The sequence below is a fragment of the Typopeltis vanoorti genome, chromosome 17 (assembly GCF_054136105.1).
Source record: "Typopeltis vanoorti isolate ZY-2024b chromosome 17, IOZ_Tvanoo_1.0, whole genome shotgun sequence".
Lineage (NCBI taxonomy): Eukaryota > Metazoa > Arthropoda > Arachnida > Uropygi > Thelyphonidae > Typopeltis > Typopeltis vanoorti.
Window position 1 is genome coordinate 69,577,233 of NC_143565.1, and position 26,877 is coordinate 69,604,109.

At 34.3% G+C, this 26,877-nt stretch overlaps 1 protein-coding gene across 1 annotated transcript in view; it reads right to left on the reverse strand.

Annotated features, from left to right (window-relative positions):
* Nucleotides 1-3,837: 3,837 nt before the first annotated feature.
* Nucleotides 3,838-26,877, reverse strand: part of LOC150097465 (salivary peroxidase/catechol oxidase-like) — a 126,255-nt gene continuing 103,215 nt past the window's right edge. The window contains exons 12-17 of the mRNA XM_090406928.1: nt 26,546-26,678; nt 21,814-21,941; nt 18,116-18,318; nt 9,039-9,208; nt 6,993-7,101; nt 3,838-3,922 (exon numbers count right to left, since the gene is read on the reverse strand). Of these exons, the coding sequence (XP_090263054.1) occupies nt 3,838-3,922; nt 6,993-7,101; nt 9,039-9,208; nt 18,116-18,318; nt 21,814-21,941; nt 26,546-26,678 (828 nt within the window). The remainder of the gene's footprint in view (nt 3,923-6,992; nt 7,102-9,038; nt 9,209-18,115; nt 18,319-21,813; nt 21,942-26,545; nt 26,679-26,877) is intronic.

The following is a 26,877-nucleotide window of genomic DNA, read 5'->3' on the forward strand; positions in this document are numbered from 1 at the left end:
GAAGATAAATGAAAGAGCAGGAGAGAAAAAAGAAAGAAACCTAAAGAGATGGAAACAAAAATGCGCTTATGGAGAGATGAACGCGAAAAATTAGATGAGACTGAGAACCATTTCGAGACTTTATTGTTCACTTTATTTTTTTTTTAAATGATTCCCGAGGTTTGGAGAACTCTAGAAATTTTAGAACTCAAGTTGCTTATTGCTAATTAACATTTATGAATTGCCTTCAAAGAGCAATCGAGAGGACGACACCAAATTTGCTTTCATTTGATCAATACCTCGGTTTGAATTCCATTTAGGTAGAAAGGATCTCTTATAATAACTTTTTATCTAAAGATGAGTTAAGTAATCTAATAGACGGATCAGTGTTTTCCCTCTTCAGGATCTTGGGAGTTATTTGCTTTCGTATCCAGCCAAACAGTTAAACAACCAGAGAACACGAGCAGTTAGCAATCATAATATATTAGCATCAGTGTTAGCTGCTTCATTTATAATTCGAACCACACACACACACGCGCAGTCCGCATTTATTTTACAACTTCTAAGTAATAAATTGCAGAAGCGAGATTGATTTGTCTTGTGCTACTATATTATATTATTATGCAAATAGACTTAACCGCCGTATTAGGGCATTAGTTAGGTTTCAAAGAAGCCGAGTTATATATATATATATATATAAGTTTTTTTACCTTGGGAATAATGTATATTAGGGTTACCAAGTAATTTTATAAACTTGGTTGTTATTCAAGTCTAAAGGTGGTGTAAGACCAGGCAACTCATTGTAAAGGTGGGTAAAGCTCTGATCACTATTCTTAGTATTTTCCATAATGTAAAGCAGATCTCACTAAGAGATGTATACTGCAAAAAATTATGGGTGGGGTCACTACTCAGACCGGTTTCAACCTTTTTTTGAGGTCTTTCAGTGAGTAGTTAGATCCTAAATATATACCAAGGTTTTAGTAACACAGAGCCTTATCAACTTTACCTATACAAGTTGCTACAAGGTGTTTTTATTTTGAATAAGAATCTCTGGAGGAGATATAGACGTAAATAAGTTATTTTTTTACCTTTTAGGGTTACCAAGTAATTTCATAAACTTTGTTATTTTACTCCTAATCCCAAGTAAGCAAACAATTAAGTTTGCGCCTGAACAGGAGTAAAATAACCAAGTTTATAAAATTACTTGGTAACCCTAATATACATTATTCCCAAGGTAAAAAAAAAACTTATTTACATCTATATCTCCTCCAGAGATTCTTATTCAAAATAAAAACACCTTGTAGCAACTTGTATAGGTAAAGTTGATAAGGCTTTGTATTACTAAAACCTTCGTATTCGTATATATATACTGTATATATATATAGGGTCTAGCTACTCACTGAGGAGACGTCAAAAAAGGTTGAAACCGGTCTGGGTAGTGACCCCACCCATAATGTATTGCAGTAAGTATACATCTCTTAGTGAGATGTGCTTTACATTATGGAAAATACTAAGAATAGTGATCAGAGCTTTATCCACCTTTACAATGAGTTGCCCTAGTGTTGCACCACCTTTAGACTTGAAATATCTTCAGGCGCAAACTTAACTGTTTGCTTACTTGGGATTAGGAGTAAAATAACCAAGTTTATAAAATTATATATATATATATATATATATATATACAGGGTGGCCATAAATTAACTTTCCCTCTTTGGAGGTATCTGTAGCTAAACTTAATACAAAATGAGACCACATTTTATATCGAGACTTTGGAAGGCATGGGGGAGATGAATTCTGCGAAAAAAAAAAAGATTTAGTACCAAACGTCGCCGATAGGGAAAATTTTAGCACTGGCGGAGACGAAAGCAGTCAAATATATTTGCAGTAAACACAAGTAAAAGGATTATGCAAATTTTACTGTGCGTACGTGACAGCAGCGCCAACAATTTCACTTAAAAAGGGATTGGGAACGTTCAGGCAGTTATTCGAATGACTGATGAATTGTTCTCACAATGCGTCCTACCTTGCCTCAGCATGCTTTACTTGTTAAGTTCTTTTACCTTAAACAGTGCAATGCTGTAGCGGCCCTTCGGGAATTTAGAAGGCTCCATAACCTGCGTACAGGTCCTATGTGAATTGTAGCACTGAGAGCTATGATTAAGAAGTTTGAAGAAACTGGATCACTAGGAGTTCGACTTGGCAGAGGACGGAAAGCAGTGGAAGAAGAGACAGTAACTGACGAATAAAACATTATTTCCTCTGAGTTCAATCACTACATTAATTTCTGTTTCTCTCGCAAATTGTTGTTTTAGTTTAATTATTATTATTCTTATTATCATTGTAACGCGTCACATATCCAGCTGGAATGAGTGACGCGGTTGTTGCTTACACCGTCGAAATGTTATTATTCCATTTTATCTGCCTTTAATGTAATTATCTGCTTGTTTTCGGCTCCGCCAGCGCCAAAATTTCCTCTATCGGCGACTTTTGATACTAAATCTTTTTTTCGCGAAGATCATCTCCCCATGCCTTCAAAACTCTCAACATAAAATTTGGTCTCATTCCGTTTATTGGTTTTAGCTACAGATGCCTCCAAAGAGGGAAAGTTATTTTATGGCCACCCTGTAGTTTTCCCCAGTGTGCTTTAAAATATATTATCATTTTCTAAAGGTGCAATGATTCGGGAAGCACTGGGCTGAGGAACTGAGGATGATCTGGATTTAAGAGGTTCCCTCGGATAGAGCCTGGATTTGGAGGGTAGGAAACGGATGGGTCATCTGATCTGGAAGCTAACTTGATCTATTGGGAACAGTAAAATATATTAGGAACTCTGAAAAGGAAGGTGCCCTGCAAGTTAATCTGTAACTGGAACCGACCAAGGCCTCAGCATTAGGATTAGTACCCTCCCGTATGGTATCACGCAGATATCATTTTCAGGCTATGAAAATAATGATGTACTGTAAATACAGAAACTAGGGTTAATTTGTCAGGAGTGCTCGAGTTCCATTTTATTTCTCACCAGATATTTGATTTGGAATTATGCTTGAAATGATTATTTCAGAAATGAGATTAACTTTGTAACTTATTTTTGCAGAATATAACGATACCAATCTCATGTATAATCTCTGCTACAGATAGAGATTAAGAAGACTGATCCGTTCAAGGATATCACTGAAGCGATATTTTACTGACAAACGTTAACAGACGAATGTCATGTTTAAATTAGGATATTGGATTTAATTTTTGTAGATGTGCAACAGGTGAAAAGATGATTATTTACTTTTTTTTTTTTTTTTTTTGCTCACATTCTATTAAACTAAACTGTTTAGTGACGGCATTAGCTGGCACAATACCTTTTAGAAGTTCGGTAAGTAGACATTAGTAGAACAATGTTATTTAGGTTTATTTCTATGTTACAACTGAAGATCACTGTATTCATGATAATTTTATGGCAGTAACAAAACATTGTTCGAAGGAGGTCCTCTGAATTCATCTGGCTTGTACTCAACATAGATGTATTATATGCGTAAAAAACTGCATGGATTCAGTTTTTTTCCTCCACGTTTAAATGTCTACGTTTGGTTTGAGAGCCTTATCACTATACAGTTTTAAAGCTTGGAGTCAGTCCCGCCGACCATACCTATCGCAAGCTTTTGTTCAGTTTTTGAAAGCACTTTTGTTTTTCTTTTCGAAAATCCCTTGCTAGTTGGAAGTATTTTGTCAAGGCAATTCCTAGTTCTTTGTAATTGACTATGTAACACAACCAACCAGTATGCACAGGTGCCTTCCCCTGTCAAACTTCAGGGCACTTTATAGTAAAACCACTGGATATTTTTACAGGAGAGAATCGTTTCTTTTCTATTTTTTACGATAGCTGTTGTCTTGCCACTTAGTTAGATCCAAACGAGGGAAATGTCCACTGCTGCATTCCACTTTATGGTTGCTGAAAAAAAGAAAAATACGAATTTAATTAGCAGTAAAATGTTTTAAGTTAACGAATTTCCATTTTTTTTTTTTCAAATTGCATTTCAGGATTATTGAAAAAATAAGCAACTAAATAAAATATTTTGCAAATGAAAGATAATTCTCAAAAAGCTTTTATATGTATAGTCACAAGTGTGCAGAAAAGGAATAGATTTTTTGCAGTCAGCGTAATTTGCATATCCAATAATCTAAGGAGTTCTTGCAGATTGAGGTTGCATTGAAGACAGAGTTCCCATACGTAGAAATCAAATTTCAAAACTTGATATATATATATATATATATACAGTATACAAATATATATATTACAGAATTCATTTGGGTATTGGAAACATCACAACAGGAATATCAGGAGATAAAGGGGAAGGAGAAAAAAGAAATAAGCATCGCAAGAAACATTCCAAGAAAAACTGTAATTCACATGAAAGCGTAAATACATGCTTCACCTAATTAGGATTAAATAATAATTTTGCAGAACCATCTTCGTTCGCTGACAAAAGCATCTACAATACTTTTTTCAGCGAACTTTAGAATCTACAATAAAATCTTGTAGATTCTAAAGGGGCAGAGTGGAGAACCGGCTACCTTCTACATATTTGTCCTTGCCGCACACTGAAATGGAAAACCAGTTACAAAGAATGTAGCTGGTTTTCCAATAACTCATAAGAAACGATGAGTACAGTATAAAATACAATTTACAAATTTAGATATAATGTTGCCTGACAGAGAATATGATACACCGATCAAAGAAAGATGCAGTATGTATGGATGCACTGCACAAATGAATAAAAATAAATAAATAAATAATAAAATGGAGTAAATACGCCTAGCGAATCAAAGACTGGCCTAGAAATGGGTGCAAAGTTGCATGTTGAATGATACGAGCTGAATCTAGAATCCAAAAGGAATAATCCCAAACTAAGAACTAATTTATATTAGCATGTTGGCATTGAAAATGAAACATAGGCATGTTTCATTCTCATTTTATTCAGCACTATATTTATATTTATTTCGATGATTTTAATTTGTACGTGAAACTTAGACTGTGGAAACATTATTTTAACGAAAGAAAACGGATAGAGTTTATTAGAAAACTTGTTTATTTAAATGTTAACATTTAATATTTCTTAGAGTAACACCCAGAACCGTACAGAGAACACACTGACCAATAAACCATTTGCTATTGTCTTTTTACTTGATCGTCATGTTCGCTCCAATGAAGGTTTTAAAAATTTCTTTATTACAAATGAATGAATTAAGTTATCCATATGATCCATAAGTTATCCATATATAGTCACCATTCAAGAACTTATAATAGGTCAAATCCTTGTGCCTTAAACTACTAACAGTGTCACAATATGTTAAGAACAGTTCACAGAATATATTCTCTATTCTTTCGTCAGAAAGATATTTTCAGAATCCTGCAGAACTGGAATATCAGTCGGTATTATTGTCCTGATGTTACTCCTCTAATTGCAATCTAAAATTCACACTAAATCCTGTATTATCTCCAAAACAACCTATCATGCTCACCTGGCATCTACTTTATGCCAGGTGAGCATGGAAGCTAGCCTATATTCATCCCCTGCAAAGAAGAGAGATTAAATTCATGAAAAACACCATCCATCAAATTATTGTCTCACTGCCATCACATTATCCCTCTTTAGACACCAGCCATGAAAAGATTTGAAGAAACTCGGCTGGTTGGTTGGTATTTTTGGCAACCAATCTTAGTCTTAACATTTTGAAGGCATTTGATTTGCATAGAGGCAAACTGCTAAAGTACCATCATAAGGTCTGCATTCTATTCCTTGTATTCCTTGCAACTGGGTCGCCAGTTCCCTCTCTGATCGTTCACCACATGTCATTGTAGATATCTTCATTTCTTGCGATTTGTCCATCAACTGCAGGGGCTCTATTTTCTCCTATGCACTTCCTGCCGAACAAGAATAATTATCCCCCTGACTTGAAATCTTATCCACAGTTTTGCTGACGTTCTAGAGTGTACATTTCTCTTCTTCTTCATTTCACTACCCTTCTAGTCAGGAGGACAAATATGCTCGCTCACTCGCAAGAAGCGGGTAGATTTTTGCAATAAGACAAATAGCTGTAGATGCATTTAATAGAAAAGCAGCTTTCTAAACAAAATCTTTTTAACTTTAAGAAACGCTGATGCTGCTAATTGCATTATGGAACTCCTATTCACTTATTGGAAGATATTAAAAAATAGGGAGGGATGGTTGGGAAAATGCTTTTTTTTTTTTCAGCAAATAGGATTTTGTAAGATTTGAAGAAACTTGCTTATAGCGTTCAAAATTCTAAGCATCAAAATCTCCCACAATCAATTATTTAAACAACAATATCCTCATCATTATTCGTTGTCAGCGATTCTCCTGAACTTTGGCGATGACCAGTTTTCAGAAAAGATTAGATTTCTCTTCTTGGATGTGACTTATACCTCTAGTCTGGTTTGGTACAAACATTACATCCATAGCTTCCTAACTATCAAAAATCTGGAATGGCTGTTCGGCATGAGGGTTTTCTCCTTGCAACTTGAATTTTACTTAATCATAAATAGGCATTTTGGCCTGGTACACACAATGCAAAAATATACTATTTGCTTCCTTGACCAGTGAATTATAAAATAACAGGGTTACAAGATCATCCACAAAGAGTGCTGGCACATGGATCTCGAAAAATGTGCATAAAAATGGCCATGTTATTTTTGTTCCCGTATTGCAGAAACATATAATGCTATGAAAACAGGTGTATTGTGTGTGATAATTGCGTTGTGCGTTTCGCAACACAGTGCTTGGTGGTCGGTTTGCCTATTTTCCTAGATCAGACTGCGATCTCCATATGACACCAGCTAAGTTCAGTTGAAAAGACCTTATAGAGATTCCTCACGTTCTAGACAGGATTTGAACTCTGTTTTCCAAAGATCGAGACAGAGATATTTCATTTAGTTCTTCTGATGAAAGTATTTGAATTTGATTCAAGGAGTTAGTATACTCGGAACAGAATATACTTACTCGATTGGGTCTGGAAGAAGGAACGGTTTAGCTTGAATTGTTGTGATGTCGTCGGAATTATCACAGATTATTCTACCAACCGTTACTTTTCTTATTTCTTGAAGTTGTTCTGAAAGAAGTAAAGGATATGATCAATAAAAACTAACTGTAAAACCGAAGAAGTAATACAGAATACAATAAAATAACAACATAAAAACTGGGGAGTCGGGGAGAGGAGAAAACAAAACCACAATTATCTCAGTATATTCTGATAATAAATCTTCAGAACCTGAGATATTTGATTCATTAACTTCTCATTTGTCTGTTATAATAATTAGATCTTAATTGACTGTCTAAAGTGCATGAACTTGCACGGAGTTTGTTTTGTGTGTGTGTGTGTGTGTGTGTGTAAATTTCAAGCCGCTTAAGTTTTTTGTAATGAAACTTCCAATGAAAATAAACTTTTATAATAATAAACATCATTTTCAGAGAACAGAAGATTGTTCTAATAATACAGAGCAATTATTTAGAACATTTTTCTGTTATAAGTGACAATAATTAAAAAAAATACCGAGAAAAGTTTACGTGAAAAAATTTTGAATATTGACCAGATAATTTTTGGTAATTTTTTTAAAGTCAAGATTTTGTTCTCTTTTCAAAATTTTAAACATTTTGTGGATGGAGAAGCTGACGTGCACACAGTTGTCTACAGCTATACAAATGACATGAACTTATGTCATTCATAGGACAAATCTTACTGAGATTTCCTAAATGGCTCGTATAAAACAGAATTTAGTTCTGGTATGAAATATTTTCAAAGAATCTGGATAAACAAAAATATATTACAAATTAAAATTTTAACTTTTAAGAATTAGATTATATTGCATCAATAATAAACCTATAATGAATTAATAGTAATTTACGAAACTCAGGAAAAAATTTTAAAAATATTCATTGAAACCTCGAAACTTGACACTACAAGTCTCCACGTATTAGTCATAATTATTAGCATTATGTAAATACTTTCTTATTATGCAGTTTAAGAATGAAAATGATAATTTTACGATTAAGTATTCTTTTGTAAAATGCTTAATAAAATTATGAGTTTAAGAATAAATATCAACTTTTGTATTATTCTACTGATCGTAAATCATTATAGGTTCGATTCTGGTCTCTGACCAGAGGAAAAATCTTTAAAACTAATTTTTAGATGTTTCTAGTCACTGGAGCAAGAAAATGGTCCCCACAGAAAGGAAGTTGGTTTTTTTAATTTCTCAACTCAGTAAAATTGCCCATAGAATATACAGGAGCATACATAAATGCTACGAAGGAAGAATAATATAGCCTGACATTTGTCGATCACACTGTGGGGATGCATCGAACCGCTGTAATGGCGGAGGTGGAGAATGACTGCCTACAGATTTCCTAAACTTTATAGATATTAAAATAGTACTTACTACTTACCCTCTTTGTGGAAGGAAAATGCATTAAAGCATTTATTTATTTCATTATTTTGTAACGCCAAAAGATATTGATATGTTGCCTTTTAAATGAAAGTACTGAGGTTCATTATGATATTTTTCTCTCCTAAACCACACACTTATTTATATGCTGTATGTATGATGTCATTAAAAACCAGACAATGTTTCTAGCACTAGCTAGTATTTATATACGTGTAGTCGTGTGTAATACGGGAACTTCGATTAAAAACTGGAGTACCTTCCTGGAAAAAAAAAAAGGAAGAAGCTACTTGTCTAAGATGTTGGAGTAACTTCGAAAGTGAAAACAGATAGAAAACTTTCTCTTATTGATGACTAGAATCGAACATATAAAGTTTTATTTTTATTTTTTTCAGCAAAAGAATAAAAAAAAGTTCTAAATAAAGGGTTTAGCCGAGTTAAATCCTTTTTGAGATATTCATGCGGAGACTACAATATTCTCGTCATTTTTATAGCAGGTTAATTTCACGTACATTCGCTAGTAAATGGTCGCTTCTGTTTTTTAGAATTTAAATGTACTGCTAAATAGGCTAGTATAATGACATCATGATATCGCAACATACGTTACCTGGCGTAAACGAAGAGGGCCATCCATGATTTTCATACCAAAATCGATCCCCTCTTCGCAAATTGGCAAACTGTTCTGCTATAAGGCAGGATAATGTAGGACCTAAAACAGCTCCAGGTAATGAAAATTCAGAGATACCAGCACTCCACAAGTCAATGTCTTCTACATGTCTAAGACAAATAGTAAAATTCGGTTTGGCATCAGAAAGAAATGAGAATAACAGTTGTATTATAAACTAAATCATTAGTAGGAAGCACATATATACAGTAATGACAAAATAACAGGTCATTGGCGCATCTCTCTCTCTCTCTCTCTCATTTGTTTACATTAGGTCTTGATTGTGCAGTTTTATTATTATTAGATAGACTTTCGTATTATTAGATAGACTGCGATATGGATATAAGTTTCGTCCACTAAAGTGAGAAAAATGAAGAGTTACAGAAAAGTTAGAATGGAAGACGCAAGAAAGAAAGAAAGAAAGAAAAACAAACAAAATGATATTATGAGTAAATCGGGGAGATAGAGGAATAAAACGTATAGTGCGAGATAGGGCAGTTAGAGAAAAAACTGGCTGTTTGGAAGTAAAAGAGGGTACGGTTGCAGAAAAATAGAAAGTGATCATAGTAGGTTGGAAAGCAAAATACTGAAGCAGAAAGAAGGAAAGAGAGATTCAGCTGTGAGCAGAAGTTTAAGATATGTTTAGAGGAAGTGTCAATCATGTAGCACGAGATTGGGGTGTTATTATAGGCAGTGAAGTGAAAACGTGCGAAGGGTAGAGCTGTTAGTAGTAGTAGAACTGCCGAAGTAGTGATATCAGGGAGTTAAGGTAGGCAATGATTGTGAAAATGGTATGACAGTTAGGTGAAGGAATTTGAGTACTTTGATATATGGGATAAACTTGAGGGTATAAGAGAATGTGTTTATTTTATTTTTTATTTTTTGTTATGGATGGTCTACATTCGAGAGGGAAGAATGGTAGCATGAAGCCAAGTAGTTACTGCTGAAAGAAGAGAATTAGACAGTGGGTATGAGAATAAGCTTCCAGGATAGATGTGAGATGTTAGAAATATAGTGTTACTGCATAAAGGAACACTCAATTATGCAGCAATTATGGTAGGTATTGAAGAGTAATAAGAGAAAGAGAGAGAGAATACATAATTGGATTGATGACAATGTGAAACTTTCCAAATGGCAGCAGGGAGTTATTGGAATTTTTTTTTGTCTTCTTGCAGATATGTATAATACTATGCATTATACATGTCTGCAAGGAGATGTGCTTTGCATTATGGGAGATACTAAGACAAGTAGTGATGAAAGCTTGGTCCACCTTTAACCACGAGTTGCCTCAGTCCTGAAGTTACTTCAGGGGCAAACTTTGTTTTCTTACACTTGGATAAAGGATTAAACTAAATTTATTATAGCAGGGACTTATGTTAAGGAGAGGTTTGTTTCAATAACCTAGTTTCATAATAGGATGACCATTGTACGAGAACAGAGGAGAAGCTTATACAATGATTTTTCTAGATTTTGCAAAGATATTCAGTAGAACACCGCATGAAATCGAGTAGCATAGGAATAGATGGCCAGTTGGTAACGTGTATTTAAGGGCAGTTATTTATGACTGCCTGATAGAAGCAAACGAGTTTCAGTATTGTAGATTGCTATTCAAGGTCACTTCTCCAAAGAAGGCAATAAGTCTAAGAGATTTTTCTATCCATATGAAGTACATTTAATGATTGAGGCTGTGGCTGTTTGTACACTGGTGTCCAAATCCTAAGGACAAACACTATTTCTGAAGAGATTACAACCGCAAATTCAGACGACTCAACTTCTGGCAGTTTGTATTACTGATGATTTCGAGTAGAAATCGGGTACACATTCAAATTTTCGAATCATGCTCAATGGGATCACGAGGCAGCATTCATCAGGATACAAGGCAAAAGGCTGCGCTAAACGAATTGTTTGAAGGAAGCTCTTTTCCTGAACGAATAAAGTTGCAAACTTGTCTTTCTTGTAATGTCTTAAAGACATCATGATTTCACATATGCAAGATTTATTGGAAAACTTGAAAGCCGCAGAATAACTGATATTGCCAGACAGCTTGGAATCTAACATAGTGTTAGATTCTGTTTGTCTGATTGCATTGGTCTGAAACTCTGGGCAGAGTTTCAGACCAATGGAATGCATCCCAGGCGTTTGCTAAGAGTTCACCCTAGCTCTACTACTGACCACGAGGACCGATTTTTGGTTATAACAGTAAAACGTAATCGACGCACCAGGTCGGCTTGTAAGGTGCATCTATTCAGGGTACACGACAACTGGGCGATGGAATAAAAGATCAAATATGAAATTCTATTCTGTTGATCTATTACCAGGTAAATTTAAATAAGTTTTTTTTTAGAAATGAGTTAAAAGAATGGTATAAACATAAAATTTGAAAAATCTCACTTATAATTAAGTTTATTTTTATTGTGTAGAATTACGAATTGTATAGAAGTTATATTGAAATTTCCCATACAAAAAAAAAAAAGAGTCAGCTAGTTAATAAATATTTATATTATATAATTTCGTTTATATCATATATCAAAATTTATAGGATCGTTTAAGAAAGAGATGGTTAAAAAGAGTGGTCTGAAAATGATTTAAAAATGAAAAGGTATAATTGCACAGTATTAAAATAAAGAAAAAATAGTTTTTTTTAAAAAATTCATTTATTAATATTATTTTGTAATTAAAAAACATATTTACAAATATTACATATATACACTAAAACAAAAAAGTATATGAAATTCAAAACAATTTTTTTGAATTTATTAATTCATATTATAGTTATAAATACAATAGAATATTTACGTGGTATTGCATATAACTATAATTCAATACCACGTGAATATTCTATTATATTTTCCCTATCGTAATTAATAACTTTTTTCAAAATTCTTTGGTCAGCTTCATCGTAACGTCTACGTTTGTGCTCATGTTGAAAAAACCTGCTACTGCTCCTTCATAATCAACATCATATGTTTTTTGAATTTTTTGTAGTCCATTTATAAAAATCCATAAATTTGGATGACTTGCTCTTCTCTGCTGCCAAAGCTCAATTGCAGTTTTCGATGACAGGCTTCCGCAAAATTATTTGTCCTATCGCTTCCATTTATTATTCTTTGGTACACAGACCAAACGTTTGAGGGAAAAATCGGTGGAGCCCTAGTTCTGTTATTCCTTAGACGACCTATGTATGTGTTCGTAAATCATTCTAAAATTGGTTCAAATTCATTGGATAAATGATTCTCAAGTTCAGAAATAGCGTAAATAATATCTTGTTATGGAACGAAAGCAAGCGAAGTGATCATTTTTTAATTTAAAGCGAATTGTGCATCAGAATTATATCTGGTTAAAAGACTGCATGAAGCTAAATGCTTACGAAGATTTTGTACGAGATGAAAAAAAGCAACCATTTATGTTATCTTGTGTAAATACTTTACGTAACACTTGATGAATGGCAATTTCAAAATCAACATTTATATTTTCGGGATCTAGTAATGGCCACGTTTCGTGTATCATATAAAATAATTTTGTATATGTTTCAAGAGTCCTATTAGGTAATAAACAATATAAAACAGGGAAAACAGGACCTCCATCCTTTCTAGCCAAAATAGCAACAATTTAAGCAAAAAGAGGGGGATAAAGTAAAAATGTGCCATCCATAAATAATTCATTCATGCTTTGGCCCCACACTGCATGGATTTCACGACCAAAAATTAATATCCTCACGGAGTCGACCTGTTCTGATCCAGAATCAGCCAATAAAAAACGTTCAAATTGTGATGGACTGAATTCATAATTTAAGTATTCTTCAGGAATAATTATTGTTTCCCTAGAATCAGGATTAATTGGGGCTTTTAAATTTTTTAATCTTCTTCTTTGAATATTTCTGCACAGACTGCTATGATTTGGAAGCATTCCTTCTACCGCAGAAGAAACATTTTGTAGAACTTGAGTTCTGATTTGTAATGGGTTGCTCATTGTCGTATCCGCTAATTTTTGGTTGTTGTACTAACTTCTTGCGTTATTACTCTGGCCGCATTTCCAGAACAGCTACATGTGTGTTCCTGTTTTTCAGAAATTAATGATTCATCACTGACACTTCTCCAGATTCTACCTTTGCATCTTTTTTTTTTTTTTTTTTTTCACATCGCCAAAATTGAATTGAACCTTTCTTATCAATCTTGTCTTTAACATAAAGATACCAATTCTAAGCATATTTTTATTTGTCTCTTTGACTTAATATTCTTGAATTATCCATTTCTGAAGAATAGAAACAAGAAATATAAATATAAAAAAAACGTTTTCACTATTGATATAATTAAGAATTTTTTCAGTACTATTTTTCAAATAGTACTGAAAAAATTCTTAATTATATCAATAGTGAATGTGTAGCTCAGTGGATGTGGCGTTTGCACACCACGGCGCTTGGCCGCACGAAGGAAGACTTGGTTTCGAGTCTAGTCGTCGACTAGAGGAAATTTTTCTAAGCCTTTTTTCGACCGGTTCCCGAGTTAGTCGATCTCTGGCACGGGCAAGCGGGTTTTTCGTCCTGTAAACTCAAGCAAATCGACCGAAGAACCCACATTATTTCAGACATTAAATATATTGTGTTAGAGACCACGAGATGGCGGCACATTCGAACCGTCTCTCTTCACTGCGTACCGCTTATTTAGTGATAGCCTTGGGCCATCTATCTCTGATTGGGTACCAGTGGAGATTGAACTGCCCACTCAGTCTCCAAAAGTTAGATAGGGCTAAATGGCCTCGCCTACTCCCGTATACGGGAATAAAAGGCGTTAGCTGATTTTTTTTTAATTTTTTATCAATTGTGAAATATTTCTATACTTCTATATAATTGTACTTAGCAATTTATTTCATTTGAGAGATAATCAAGAGTTTGAAATTTATTTAAATTAATTTAGATGTCACGTATACAATTTAGTATACGATTAAGATTATAAATTTTGAATACATACCTTTTATTTACTGAAACTTGTTCTTTGCACGTGGTAACTGTAACGTTGACGCAAATATCGGAAACGATGTAATAAACAAACAAACAAACAAACTAATCTTACTGTTTAATAGAAGTCAAAATATCTTGCGAATGCGTATTAAACTAAATAACCGCACACAAAACGCCCAAATGATAAATTGCCAAACAAGACACCTTACGCAGTGAAGCTCAGAAATACTTCTTCAGACAATAAAAATAAACTTAATTATAAGCGAGATTTTTCAAATTTTATGTTCATACCGTAATTCTATGGGAAATTTCATACAATTCGTAATTCTACACAATAAAAATAAACTAAATAAACTTAATTATAAGCAAGATTTTTCAATTTTTTTGTTTATAACCGTTCTTTTAACTCCTTTTTACTTGGTAATAGATCAACAGAATAGAATTGCATATTTCATCTTTTATTCCGTTGCCCAATTGTCCATCGCCCAGTTGACTGTGCCCCTCTATTCAAGCACAGGTACGCGAATATCTCGACAACTGTGGCAAGATGTTTGCAACAAGTACGCCTATATGCCCTATGGCCTGTAGGCTGCGTCCCTTTATCCACAGTTCAGCGTAGAGCACGTGTCCATAAAATTGGACAATACACCAATAGGCTAATGTACTCTTGAAAGACGATAGTTATTTTAGTCTTTCCTCGATTCTAGATGGCACATGATCTGGGTTGAAAGTGGTACTGCTTACCATTGCGAGAATGTTCTTGAAAGGGATAGATACGACGGTGGTGGGATCATGGTGTGGTGAGGCATTATGATTAATGAATGCACCGAGATAAAAGTGCTGGAAAAAGGGATTGTACTGGTGAACGTTATTGCAACGAAATTCTTCAACGTCATGTTCGATTGTTGCGTGGTGCTGTAGGCGAAAAATTCATTTTTATGGATGACAATGTCACACCACATCGTACTCGAGTGGTGGAGATAATTTTGGAAACCGAGGATATTACTTGAATCGAGTGGCTAGCATGCTTTCGATATCTCAACCCCATAGAACACGTTTGGGACGCAATAGGGAGACAATAGCTGCCCAAAATTCCCCTCCAGAAAGCAAACAAGCCTTATCCTTTCTCTGAAGGAGGAGTGGACCAGTTTGCCTCGAGAACTTCTGAATCACTTGCTGCTAAGGATGGTACGACGTTGTGAGAGCTGCATCGCAATTCGGGTGGACATAGTCCATACTGAAATGTCTCTCCGCATAGTTTTCCGTAAACGCTGTTGCATTTCCTTAACTACGTCTTTAAGAAATTTGGAACTTTTGCCAAAAACCTATTGTAATTTAATTTGTAGGAAATTTATAACATATTTTTGCGTAATATAATTTATTAGTATGCTGGCAATAAATTTATGCCACATTTGGCTGTAGTCATGAAAATTTTTTCATATACAGGTAAAAGTGTAGTTCATTCTTAGCTTTTGGACCCAGTGTATATGAATGCATTTATAGCCTACGAGTAGTTTTGATACTGCTGGTAGTGAAATTCCAGAGAAACGATAAGCTCTCTTATAATTGAATTGCTCAGTTATTTCATTACTTTTGTATATTCACTTTGTTTCAAAGTTTCAGTTCTCGGTATATTTTTTTATTTATTTCAGTTCAGGCAAGGTTGTTGACCATATAGAATGTAATTTGCTGAGCAGACATGCAAATTACGTTCCATATGGTCCCAAACACGATCTATTGGACTGAAAGTCGTGTTGTGTGCAAGCCAGTCAGGTTTTTGCGCATTACTCTATCATATAGTGTCATCACTGAAATAGACATAGGTCCATTCCATAAACAATGCCAAAAGTATGGCATTCGTCGGTGTTCATCCTTCTTCAGGCCTTCCTTCACCTGCACAATTGTCCATCTGATGGCGAAGGGTGTATGTGATTTATCTCTTCATATGACGGACTTTCGACGCTCTCAGGACCAATCACGGTATTTCTTACGCCAGCGTAGAACGACTTCTTGGTTTCTATGATTGATGTTTCGCAAATGTATACAGCTGCTCTTCTACAGAAACTGAGACTGTAAACCTCTTTATATAGTGTTGTACTAAATCTTTTTCAACTCTACCAGTAGATTCTTTGAAATTGGTTGATTGTTTTCAATTTGAAATAATGAGATTTCCTGTACTCTTTCCAGAAGAGTACGGGAAATAATAATAATATGTTGCTGTTACCCCTTCCCCACAATTAACATTATATCGTTTCCAAGAAATGATATACAGCCTATCCAGGTGTAATATCTATTTGACTAATATAGTAGTAGTATAGGCTATGTGTGACATCAGTATGCTTCATTCTATAGCTGTATAGGTTAGGAGTGTAAATATGTGCATATATTTCATTCTAAAAAAACGGGTGGTTTTGATACTTATTTAACATAACACTGATAGAATGTGTCTAACTCCTGTATCGAACTGTTATTATTATTATTTTTTAAATAGCTCCTACAACATGGATATATCTGATGTAATGAATAATACTATCCGTGATCCGGAGATCACGTTCTGTTTACATTCGTTAATAGCGTTGGTGTGCAAATCTTATCCCGATGAACAACCTTGTTCATCCTCCTAATAAAGGAAGAGCGACGTGGAGCAGTTGTTCAATTTACAACTCTGGCACTTATCTTTCATTAAATTTAATAGTTCATTCTTGAGTATTTGAGGAAATGACTAATCGTTTCCATAGGCGTACCATGTTATTGATATAGTTTGTTCTTTATGATCGCGATCCATTATTTGTTGCAAGAGCAGAAGTGTTTCCAAGAATTCCAAATGCACATCATCAAGAGCACAGTTTATTCATTGAAAAAGAATGAACCACAAACAAGAACTACTCGTACTTCTTGGTTATTACGATTATAGGCGATTTCTTGCTTTATCAAATACCAAAATTAGAGCCGAGAAAATTGTGTAGTGGGGCTCACAAATACGTTCCTACGCAGTTAGCATTTCCAGTGACTTGTTACAAAGAATTGGGAAAAGTGTCGTTCGTTCTTGGGACAGTTTCAAAGTGTTCAAGAGTCGATTTTGTCATTCAATCACAATCTGCCAAATTTATCTAAAGATTCAAAATACCAATATCTAGTCTGAATAAGTTGCTTGTGGAATCCGCTGATTTTGTATGCAAAATTTGACTTTCGAAACCAAATTATGCGATATATTATTTTCGGCAAAGTGTTGCTATCTGTGTTACCGTTGCAAGGTCGGCAATCGGTAAGCGTATGAGTTGTATATGGTAAACCATGAGTTATATATGATTGCTTGGTTCATCGTACTTTGAAAGATCTCGGAGTGATTGTAGATAGAGATCTGAAATTTCGGGGACACTTTTCTAAAATTGTGAAGGCAATATAGGGGATTATGACAATGATGCGGAGAACACTGACATGCAGAAGTAAGAATGTTATGATTCCATTGTACAAGGCTTTGTTCATACCGCATATGGATTACTGTGCAGAGATTAATTGCCTAGTTTTCAAAAGGATGATAAGTTGTTGGAGTGGATTCAGAGACGATTGACGAAGTTGGTTTCTAGCCTCTGAGATGTGCAACATGAGAAGAGAAAGAGAGAATGCAAATAAAAAACCCAGTGGAGGAGGAGGGACACAATCGAGACATATAAGTTAGTTAGGATTAATTATCAGATTAATGTGGATGAGATTTTTCATAGAATGGCTGGAGACAGGAGGAGAACAAGAGGCCATTCCTAGAATCTGTTTAAGGAGGGCGTGAGCAAGGGGATGAGGAGTAGATTTTTTCGCATGGAGATTGGTGAACGAAACAGTGAATGTATTTAAATCAAGGTATAATTATATGTGCGTGTGAGAGTGGGCCCTTCCGCAATGAGTCTTGATTCCATGGAGGTCTAATAATAATAATAATACTTTTATCACAATAGGAGACACATACACAACACTGTAGACCTCGCAGATCCTATTACTAATTCGTGCATAGAATTCACATGTACTGTATTTGATGTACTGTACTTTACTGCTAATATTCTGAACTTACTTGTAAATCTGAATATAGCGCTGAATCGTTTTATTTGACATGATTCCTATTAGGTCATAAAAGGTACGAGCCTTTGGCAATCCACAGTACTCCCTAAACCTGTTATAACAAGGAACTCCATGTTCACGAGCCCGCATTATATTCATAGCCGCCAAATCAAGCCCGTAACCATCTCCTGGTTTCTCGAAGAGGTGGTTCGTAACCTAAATGAAAATGAAAATAGATGCATGTAAAATGGATGATCGACAGTGTTTGCACACATTCAAATTTAATAGATGAATTTGTTATAAACTAAGTAGAATATGAAATGATGAGGGAACTAGTGAAAGGGGAGAAAGAAATGAAATTTACTATTAACATGTGAATGTATTTTTGAAGGTAGTCATGATATCATAAACGACTCATCTTTTCCCCAGAATTCTGAGATTTATGTTACACCTTAAAACTTAAGTTATGTTACACTATAACTTAAAATTTAAGCCTCCAACCACACGGAGCTGTGTGGTTGGAAAGACAAGGGGCTGGAATCCCATCTATGACGCGAAAACCTTTATCAGGGCTTTTTTCAATTAAAGGTGAGTTAGCCGATCTTATACGGAATGAGAGGGATTTTTTCTCTTCAGACATAAAATACTCTCCCTCGAGGAATGCAGCATAGGAATGGCAAGTGGATTGCATTAATTTCCTAAAGTTCCTAATTAAGGGATTCAACCTGGCTCCGACGAATGAAAAATGGATGAGATAAATTTACAGAAATCATAGTTTTACAAAATAGAAGTATATATATTTAGATTTTATTCATCATGTTGTTATGAATGTATTTATAGATTAATGATATGTCATCTTGATTTCAGATTAATTCTACTAAAAAAACTAAAAATTTTGGATAATGTTTTTCTTCTTATTTTGACATACGACACTCTTCTTCTGAATCATACACATCCAGGTGATTATGACTTCAGAAGAGGAGTGTGATCAACAGTCTGTTCAACTTTCAGACTATTAATACAATCCTAATCATTCAAGAATGTGGACTCTGTGTAGATAATTATTTTTCTATGTGCCGCTAATCCTGAGGTAAAGTCTTTTTTCAAATACAAGAAGAACACACGTAGTTAATCAATATAATATAATGTGATGGCCTAAATGCCTTAGTTGCGTCAGCCTCAACTTCAAAAACAGCAATGTCTGTTAACGCAAGAGTTTATTTGCCCACAACGAATAATCCAACGCTTCCTTGTAATTTTGGCCTTCCACTGTTGATCCTATATTCCTCATTACACTCAGCCTTTCTCTATTTACTTACTGGCTGTTTGTAATGTTAAGTTTTTTCAGTTAATTTATATTTTGCAGTTAATATATATGTTTAATGCTTGTTGGCGTAAGTCACAGGTCATTGTAGTCGATTTCATTTGAAGATTTACGAAAAGTGCTTGCATGCTTTTTGTTAGCCACATTGCAATACGTGCTTGCTCAAGCTGAATTTATCATCAATAATTTACTCCAAGAACTCTTTAAGAAGCCAATAATCGGTTACACTGATCGCTTGAATGTAAAGCTTTTTTTTTTTTTTTTGACGTTGTGCATTATCAAAATGTTGCTTTTTCTTTAAGAAATCTTACTGGATATTTCGTAATCTAGGTCCAGTGCATGACTTCTTCGAACATTCAAGCAACCGATTTTTTTATCTTCTGTGTTTTACTTTTAACAGTTTCATTAGCAAATGCATCATTAGCAAATGCAATTACTTTCGTTGCAGTGGAAAGGGAAAGTAGCAAATCATATTGGGTACTTGATCAAGGTCCACTGCATGACGTCCACGAAATCTCACGTGATTAGCACTCTTCTTATTTTTTTTCACCTTTGATGAATTTGTTACCGCATGAAAACTGCGACTCACGTAGTTTTTTCTTCTATTTTTTAAGATTGGGTGAACTAAATGTACATAAACTACTCGAAAAACTAGCATTAACATAACTCAAAAAAGAGTTAACATTTCATGAAAGCTGTATAAGTTTCTAGAGACTTGTCGGGCGATTTGTTAGTAATGGATATATAGTGGCAAAATGTAACATGAAAAGTTCAAACTTAACATGTAGATAATTAAAATGAAGTACTGTTATAATTTGTACATGCATTTATTTAATTAAGATTTTAAATTTTAATTACATGTTTTTTTTTCTTTTTTCGCTATTCTTTGACAGAATAAAATTACAAAATGATTCGAAATGACAATGTCTTTCCGATTTGAAATTTAATGAAATGGAAATGAAATGAAATACTGAGTGGATACCAAGAGAAGAAAAAAGAAGAAAACGGTTCTCTTTCCTTGGACATTGGTTAAAGACAGAAGGAACTGGAAAATTAAGGTGTGGGGAAGCCGATATTTAGTAGCGAATGGAAACAGACTAAAGAAGAAATATAATAAAATTTAGTATTTAGAATCCTGAATAAAGTTTGTCATTTTATTTTTATCAATGAAATTTTGGTTCAAATCAAATCATATTAAGTGGCAAAATTAAGTAAAATAAAATTTCTCTAGGGCTCAAGGAATATCAGGACTTTTTCAAATGAAGGTAATTTACCCATCTCAGGAACGATTGCATAAAGGCTGATAAGGATTGAGTCCTTATCAACCTGTATACAAATAAATGGGAGATCTTAATTTATTTTTATGACAAAATAATATGACCAACAGACCACTAGAGATAATTTGAAAATAAGACAATTCGAAATAAGAGAAGTACATTGTAATACCGATGATATTAAAGACTGCAAAAAAAAAAATAAATAAATAAAATAAAATACAAGAAAGTAAATGATCCACAAGATTTTTTTTTAATTAACACTTTACACATTTATTTATTAATAATTGAAATATACCGATTTCATATGAATGAACACTGACAAATGTGAAATCCTGATTCCTATTTATTTAATGAATTAAATTAGTTGTATCTAATTATGCAAATAACTAGTTTATTTTTTGTTTATTAAGTCCAAAAAATGGCGAAAATTAGTCAGGTATCGAACAACTCCCATCCTCCAATTGCTCAGGCGATGAACTCTTTCCTCGTTGAAACTTGGATTCTACTCCCAGGAAAGCAGAAAGATCAGTTGGAGAGAGATAATTTGCCTTCTCATTAGGTTGAATTTCTTCAACAACTTCCTAAAGAATCTCCCAAACAGTAACCTTTACTGATTGATATTTGAACTTAACTATATGGGCGAGAGTCCAAACACATCAAATCGAAGTACAAAGTTTTCAATAAAAGTAAACGAATTAAAGATGCCAAGAAATTATATTCTTGGTTTCATCCTTTATCCAAGTGTACGCAAACAAAGTTTGCGCGTGAAATCACTTCGCGACTGGGCCACTTGTATATAAAGAGACTAATTTCACATCAATTGCATTAATATCCCATAATGCAACTCACATATCCTTGCGGATATGTGCGTTGCATTATGGTATAGAGCATCATATCCGCAAGGATATGATGCTATGCAGGATGGGAAGGGCCACTATCCAGACGTGAAGTTACTTCAACGCGCAAACTTTGTTTGTTTACACTTGGATAAAGGATGAAACCAAGAAAATTTCTTGGCATCTTTAATTTATAGTATAACCATGTGAAAAAACTTTCAATAAAAATAAACGAAATTTTTAGCTTTATAAGAAAAGATTATACGAAACTTACCTCAGTAGTTACTTCTGAATCCATCTGATTAGCTGCTTGGTTGAGCAAACTGTGAATGAATGTGTCAACGATTCCTGGTTTGTACAAGTTGTATGGTTGACGGAGCAATTTAGACACGCGAAGAGTTTCTGGAAAGTTAAGGAAAAAATTTTGGTATTTACACGAGAGAAATTAAAATAAGCATATATAGAGAGAGCCGTGTTGTGTCGTAAATCCATTATTATATATTAGACTGGTTGAATATTAATTGTTATCAATGGCATTTAACAAAAAAAGAAAAACAAACTAAATAAAAATAACATAATGAAATCCTCTATCGACTTTTATTTCTCGAAGGGAGTAGGTGGAACTCTATAGTTGTAACTTTTTAGAAATCGATAGGCAACGCTTTTTACTCCTAGTCTTCACAGATAGTTGGACTTATGACTACCAACGATTTGGAGACTTTAGGGAAGATACTTCGACAGTACTGCTGTCGTCTTATATTCCTGAATCAGTACATTATTCTTTGAAATAGTAGTAGTTCTAAGTGGATTTCCGAATGTGTATCTCTGGAAGAAAAAACCGTCCAGAATTCACCGAACAGAATAAAAAAATCCTATTGCCAATAAATAGAATTGGACTTATAATGGTTTTTGTAATGGTGGTCTAATTTGATACAATAAGTATAGAAAAAAAGTCTTCAGGAAAAAAAAAACCCGAGTTTCCTAGAGTGAAAACCCTGCCACCACAGCATGAGGTCGGCTAAGTTATCTTCATTTGAAAAGCCTTGATAAAGGTTCTTTGCGTCCTGGCCGGGATTCAAATCTAGATTTTTCCCACCAAAGGTCTTCGTCGATTCCGACTAAGCTATGATGGCTCTTATCATACAACATATAATATCATATGAGCCTTCATAGCTCAATCAGTATAGCAAAGTCCTTTGGTTGGAAAGATCTTGATTTCAATTGTCTAGAACTCGAAGAACCTTTATCAATCAGGGCTTTTCAAGTGAAGATGAGTTAGCCGATCTCACACTGGGATGGCAGGGTTATTCCTCCATCAAAAAGGGGAACTATCCAGAAGAACACACACACACACAATTTACAGACGTAGCAGACAATGCAGATAGAATTAGCTTCCCCATCTTAAAAACCAGTATCAGGTTTTTAAGATGCCAGGTTACTTGACCCTGACAGGCCACCGAAACGGTATAGTCATGTGGTATATGTATTGATGACAGTGTTATTACTTCGAGTTTTCCGGGAGCGAAAATCCAAAATATGATGAATGAAATTGAAAAAGAAAAGAAAAGAAAAGTAGAAGAGACAGTATTTCTCGTAGGTTCAAATGATTTAATGAGACGAATATGAAAGGAATACTATGGAATGTGAAGAGAGAGAGAGAGAGTGAAAATCGTCAATTTGTTACCAAGATATGATAATACTGAATTAAGGACTATGATGTAAACGATTCGATGAGCATACCTTGTAGAAGGAATGGTTATCAGTTTTTGATGTGTGAGTAAGTTTAAGGAAAGAATGAATTTATATAAAACGAAAGCCATGCACTTGAATGCGTTTAGTATCAGAAGTTAGGAGAAATGTTTATTGGGATGGGACTTAATACGAAGAGTCAGGGAAACTATATCATGATGGAAGGAATGTAAGATCTATATGTAAAAGCGACTAAGTTATGTAACTGTGTTAATGATACTAATGTGCTTAATCACGGGGTGATTATGAAGAAAGGATGATTGTGCTAGTCTGTTTCGAACTTGTTAAGTATGTGCAAAGAGATTTGTATATGGTAAGGCATTAGATAGGAATAGGGATCGGTAAGTTGTCATAGATTGAATCATACAGATTACAGAGATGAGTGTAAAAAAACATGGGGGTAACGTCTGTCTATACATAGATTCCAGGAGTATAAGGAACAAAGCGAATCGTTGTGATCTCAGATTGTAGACATTAGTGAAGCCCGGCTCAGAAGCAGATATATTAACTTAAACAGAGGGGAAGACAAGATAGGAGAGAAGAACAGAGTTCTGCTAATGATATCAGCTATTTGAATCTAATTAGAGTAGAAAGCTATAATTGTTATATTAATAACAATTTGGTAGTGAGGTTGACGCCATCTGGTGTGAAGTGTAGTCTAACAAGTTCAAATAAATGGTCGAGTGTTATTACAGACCTAGTGGATTGGTTGCTGGTACGGATGAAATGTACGTATCTCCAAATCAACCTGATACGTGATAAAAGTACAATCATCATGGTGACATTCATTATCCAAACACTGATTGGGTAGAGATGAAATCTCACTAGAAGAATGAAACCAAAATATTAAGACGACTTCCTTAAGCAACGTGCGAAAGAAACAACTCGAGGCCAAAGAGTGTTAGACTTGATTACGAGTATAGTGTCAGAAAGGTTTCAGTAAAATGCGTGACTATTCCGTCTCCAGTTGGTGTAGTTATCATGCTGTACTGACGTTGGAAGTGGCTAATTATATGGATGTTCCATTCAGAAACGACACATGCTGAACTACAAAGCAGGAAATGATTACCAATTGAGGGGAATGTTATGTTCGGTTCCATGGTATCGGTTACTAGATAGGAAGACAAATATCAGTAAAATATAGGAAGAATTAAAATACTTAGAATTATTCAATATCAGAAGATGTTGCCAGAAATTGAAGAATAAATAGGGTTGAAGCGAATGCCCAAGCTTATTAAGCAATATTAATAATTCTGATCAGAAGAGTTACAACTGTTGTACAGAACGCTGTCTCAGTATAAATGGCATGCGAGTGGCATATGCAGAAGAGATTGTTCAACTAATGACCACCCATTTTCCCTAAACATCAAAAACATAAAACATTAATGCAGTCCAATAAGAAACGAGCAACTAAGAGTACAAAGAATATACACGATGTCTGGGTTTAGTTCGTAGCCAAATATCCATCGAAAGACAGTTGCGCATTAGCTAAATATCAACTATGGGAGGAGTCTCCGTAGCTCGGTCAGCAACGACGAATATTTCGTCTAACAAAACAGCAAACCGGCCTGAAGAACAACGTACGCCCTAACACGTCACAATAATTATTTATTCATTGACATGATCGGCAGTTTCTGGCTACATTCTGGACATTGACGTATTGTTTATCACACCATTCTCTGTACACCTAAAATATTATTGCTTTTGGATATCCTAGCATCACAACGGTTTACGAGACACTTTTAAGGGTCAGTCTGGTTCCTACTATCATTCCCCGTTTGAAGTTATGTAGGCCTCAGGTTTTGTCTATTAATCACATACTTGAATGCAGATTTTTAATAAGCTGAATTGCCATAAAACATTTCTGCCTATTGAAAAATTTCTTATCCGTATCTGAATAATTTATCGGTATCAAATATTAAAATAAAAAACATTTTCTCTGTTTTACTTGCATAAATGGTGCATATGATATTATAATTAATGCATAATTTACTGCTTTGATTAATCAGCTAGTTGTATATAAGGCTTGAATTTAAACTTATAATGTTGTAATTTGTTCAGTATAAATTCCAATTTGGATCCAAATGTTTGGATTAACCCAAGCAGATGTTTTACTACGTCTCTAAAGTCTGATAAGGATTGATTTATTCATTTGAACCTTACTCTTTTTTTATCAGATGAATCTTAAAATTTTACGTGTGTTTAATAACATTCTTATAATAAGCCCGGTTTTGTTAATAATTGGACAATTACTTCATTCATTACAGAATGTCAATGTGCATGGGTCACCTCTGGGCGGTTAGTATGTTTGTTTTGTTGGAAGATAAACTCGGGTTTCCAGAAACAAAAACCTTGCTGTCTCAGAATGAGACTGGTTAACTCACCTTCTGTCGAAAATACATTATAAAGATTCCTCTCATCTCAAAAACGGCATTGGAGCTTAGGTTCAACCAAAGAGAATTATTGCTACTGTCTGCGTTATGAAGATGATTGTGTATTTATTAAAAAAATTGTTTAACAGCATTAGAATTTGTTTGCATATGAACCGTTTAATAGCAAGAATAAGGACGTTGTAGTGATATATGCATTCTTCTCTCCGACAGCATTTGTTGTGTATTGCTAAAATCAAAAACTGCTTGCTTTTACTTTTCTCAAAGGTTAAATTTTATTTTATTTATTTTGCTTTGCGATTTTGAGAAGAGAGACACAAGAATTACCAATCAATACTTCAGTGTTCCTCTAATTGTTAGCTTACTATGAACATATGTAGAGGACAAATCTGACTGAACTGCAATATAAATATTGAATTTTTATCATATATATAAATTTCCGTCTGTGGCTACTGTTAGAGCTTCAGTATTTCAGTCAGTTTCGATTATGCCCTTTGGTTGAAAAGACCCAGCTTCGAATTCCGTTTAGATAGGGGTGACCAGTCTCATTCGGAAGTGAAGGATTTTTTTTTTCTCCGAAAACTGGGTTTTTTTATTACGAAAGATGTAATCCGGAGAGAAGAACACACTCAAAGATATATACAAAAATATATATCCGGGATAAATAGATAAATCCTGGATTTACCTATTACCTAGATTATACCTACATCCCTGATCCTAAAATTATGGTTATTACGAAAGTCATGGTTACTTGACACATCGTTGGACTTACGACCCGTAAACACCAAGGATTTTTATTTCATTTTGGCTACTTCTTTATTATGCAAATTAGACCGATTTTTTTTTCAAAATCTTTTTTGTACTTACCCAGTTTTTCATGGAATTTATTGTATCTTTCAACAACATCTGGCAGAAGACTGTGACCGAATCGAAATGCTGCAGACTGAAATGCTGCACGGACGCCAGCATTAACTTTTGGACTGTATCCTTCATAGTATCCCTATTGGAATGAAAGCAATTAATTATTCGAATTTAAATATTTATTTTGAAAAAAAAATGGAGAAATAATTGATGGATAATATACTAATAAAAAACGATAAAAAATCAGACATTATTGACGGATGGATACCATTGTACAAATATTTTCAATTTTCTTAACTCTTCTAAACTTTTAGAAATGCTGTATAGGTGTGTATATC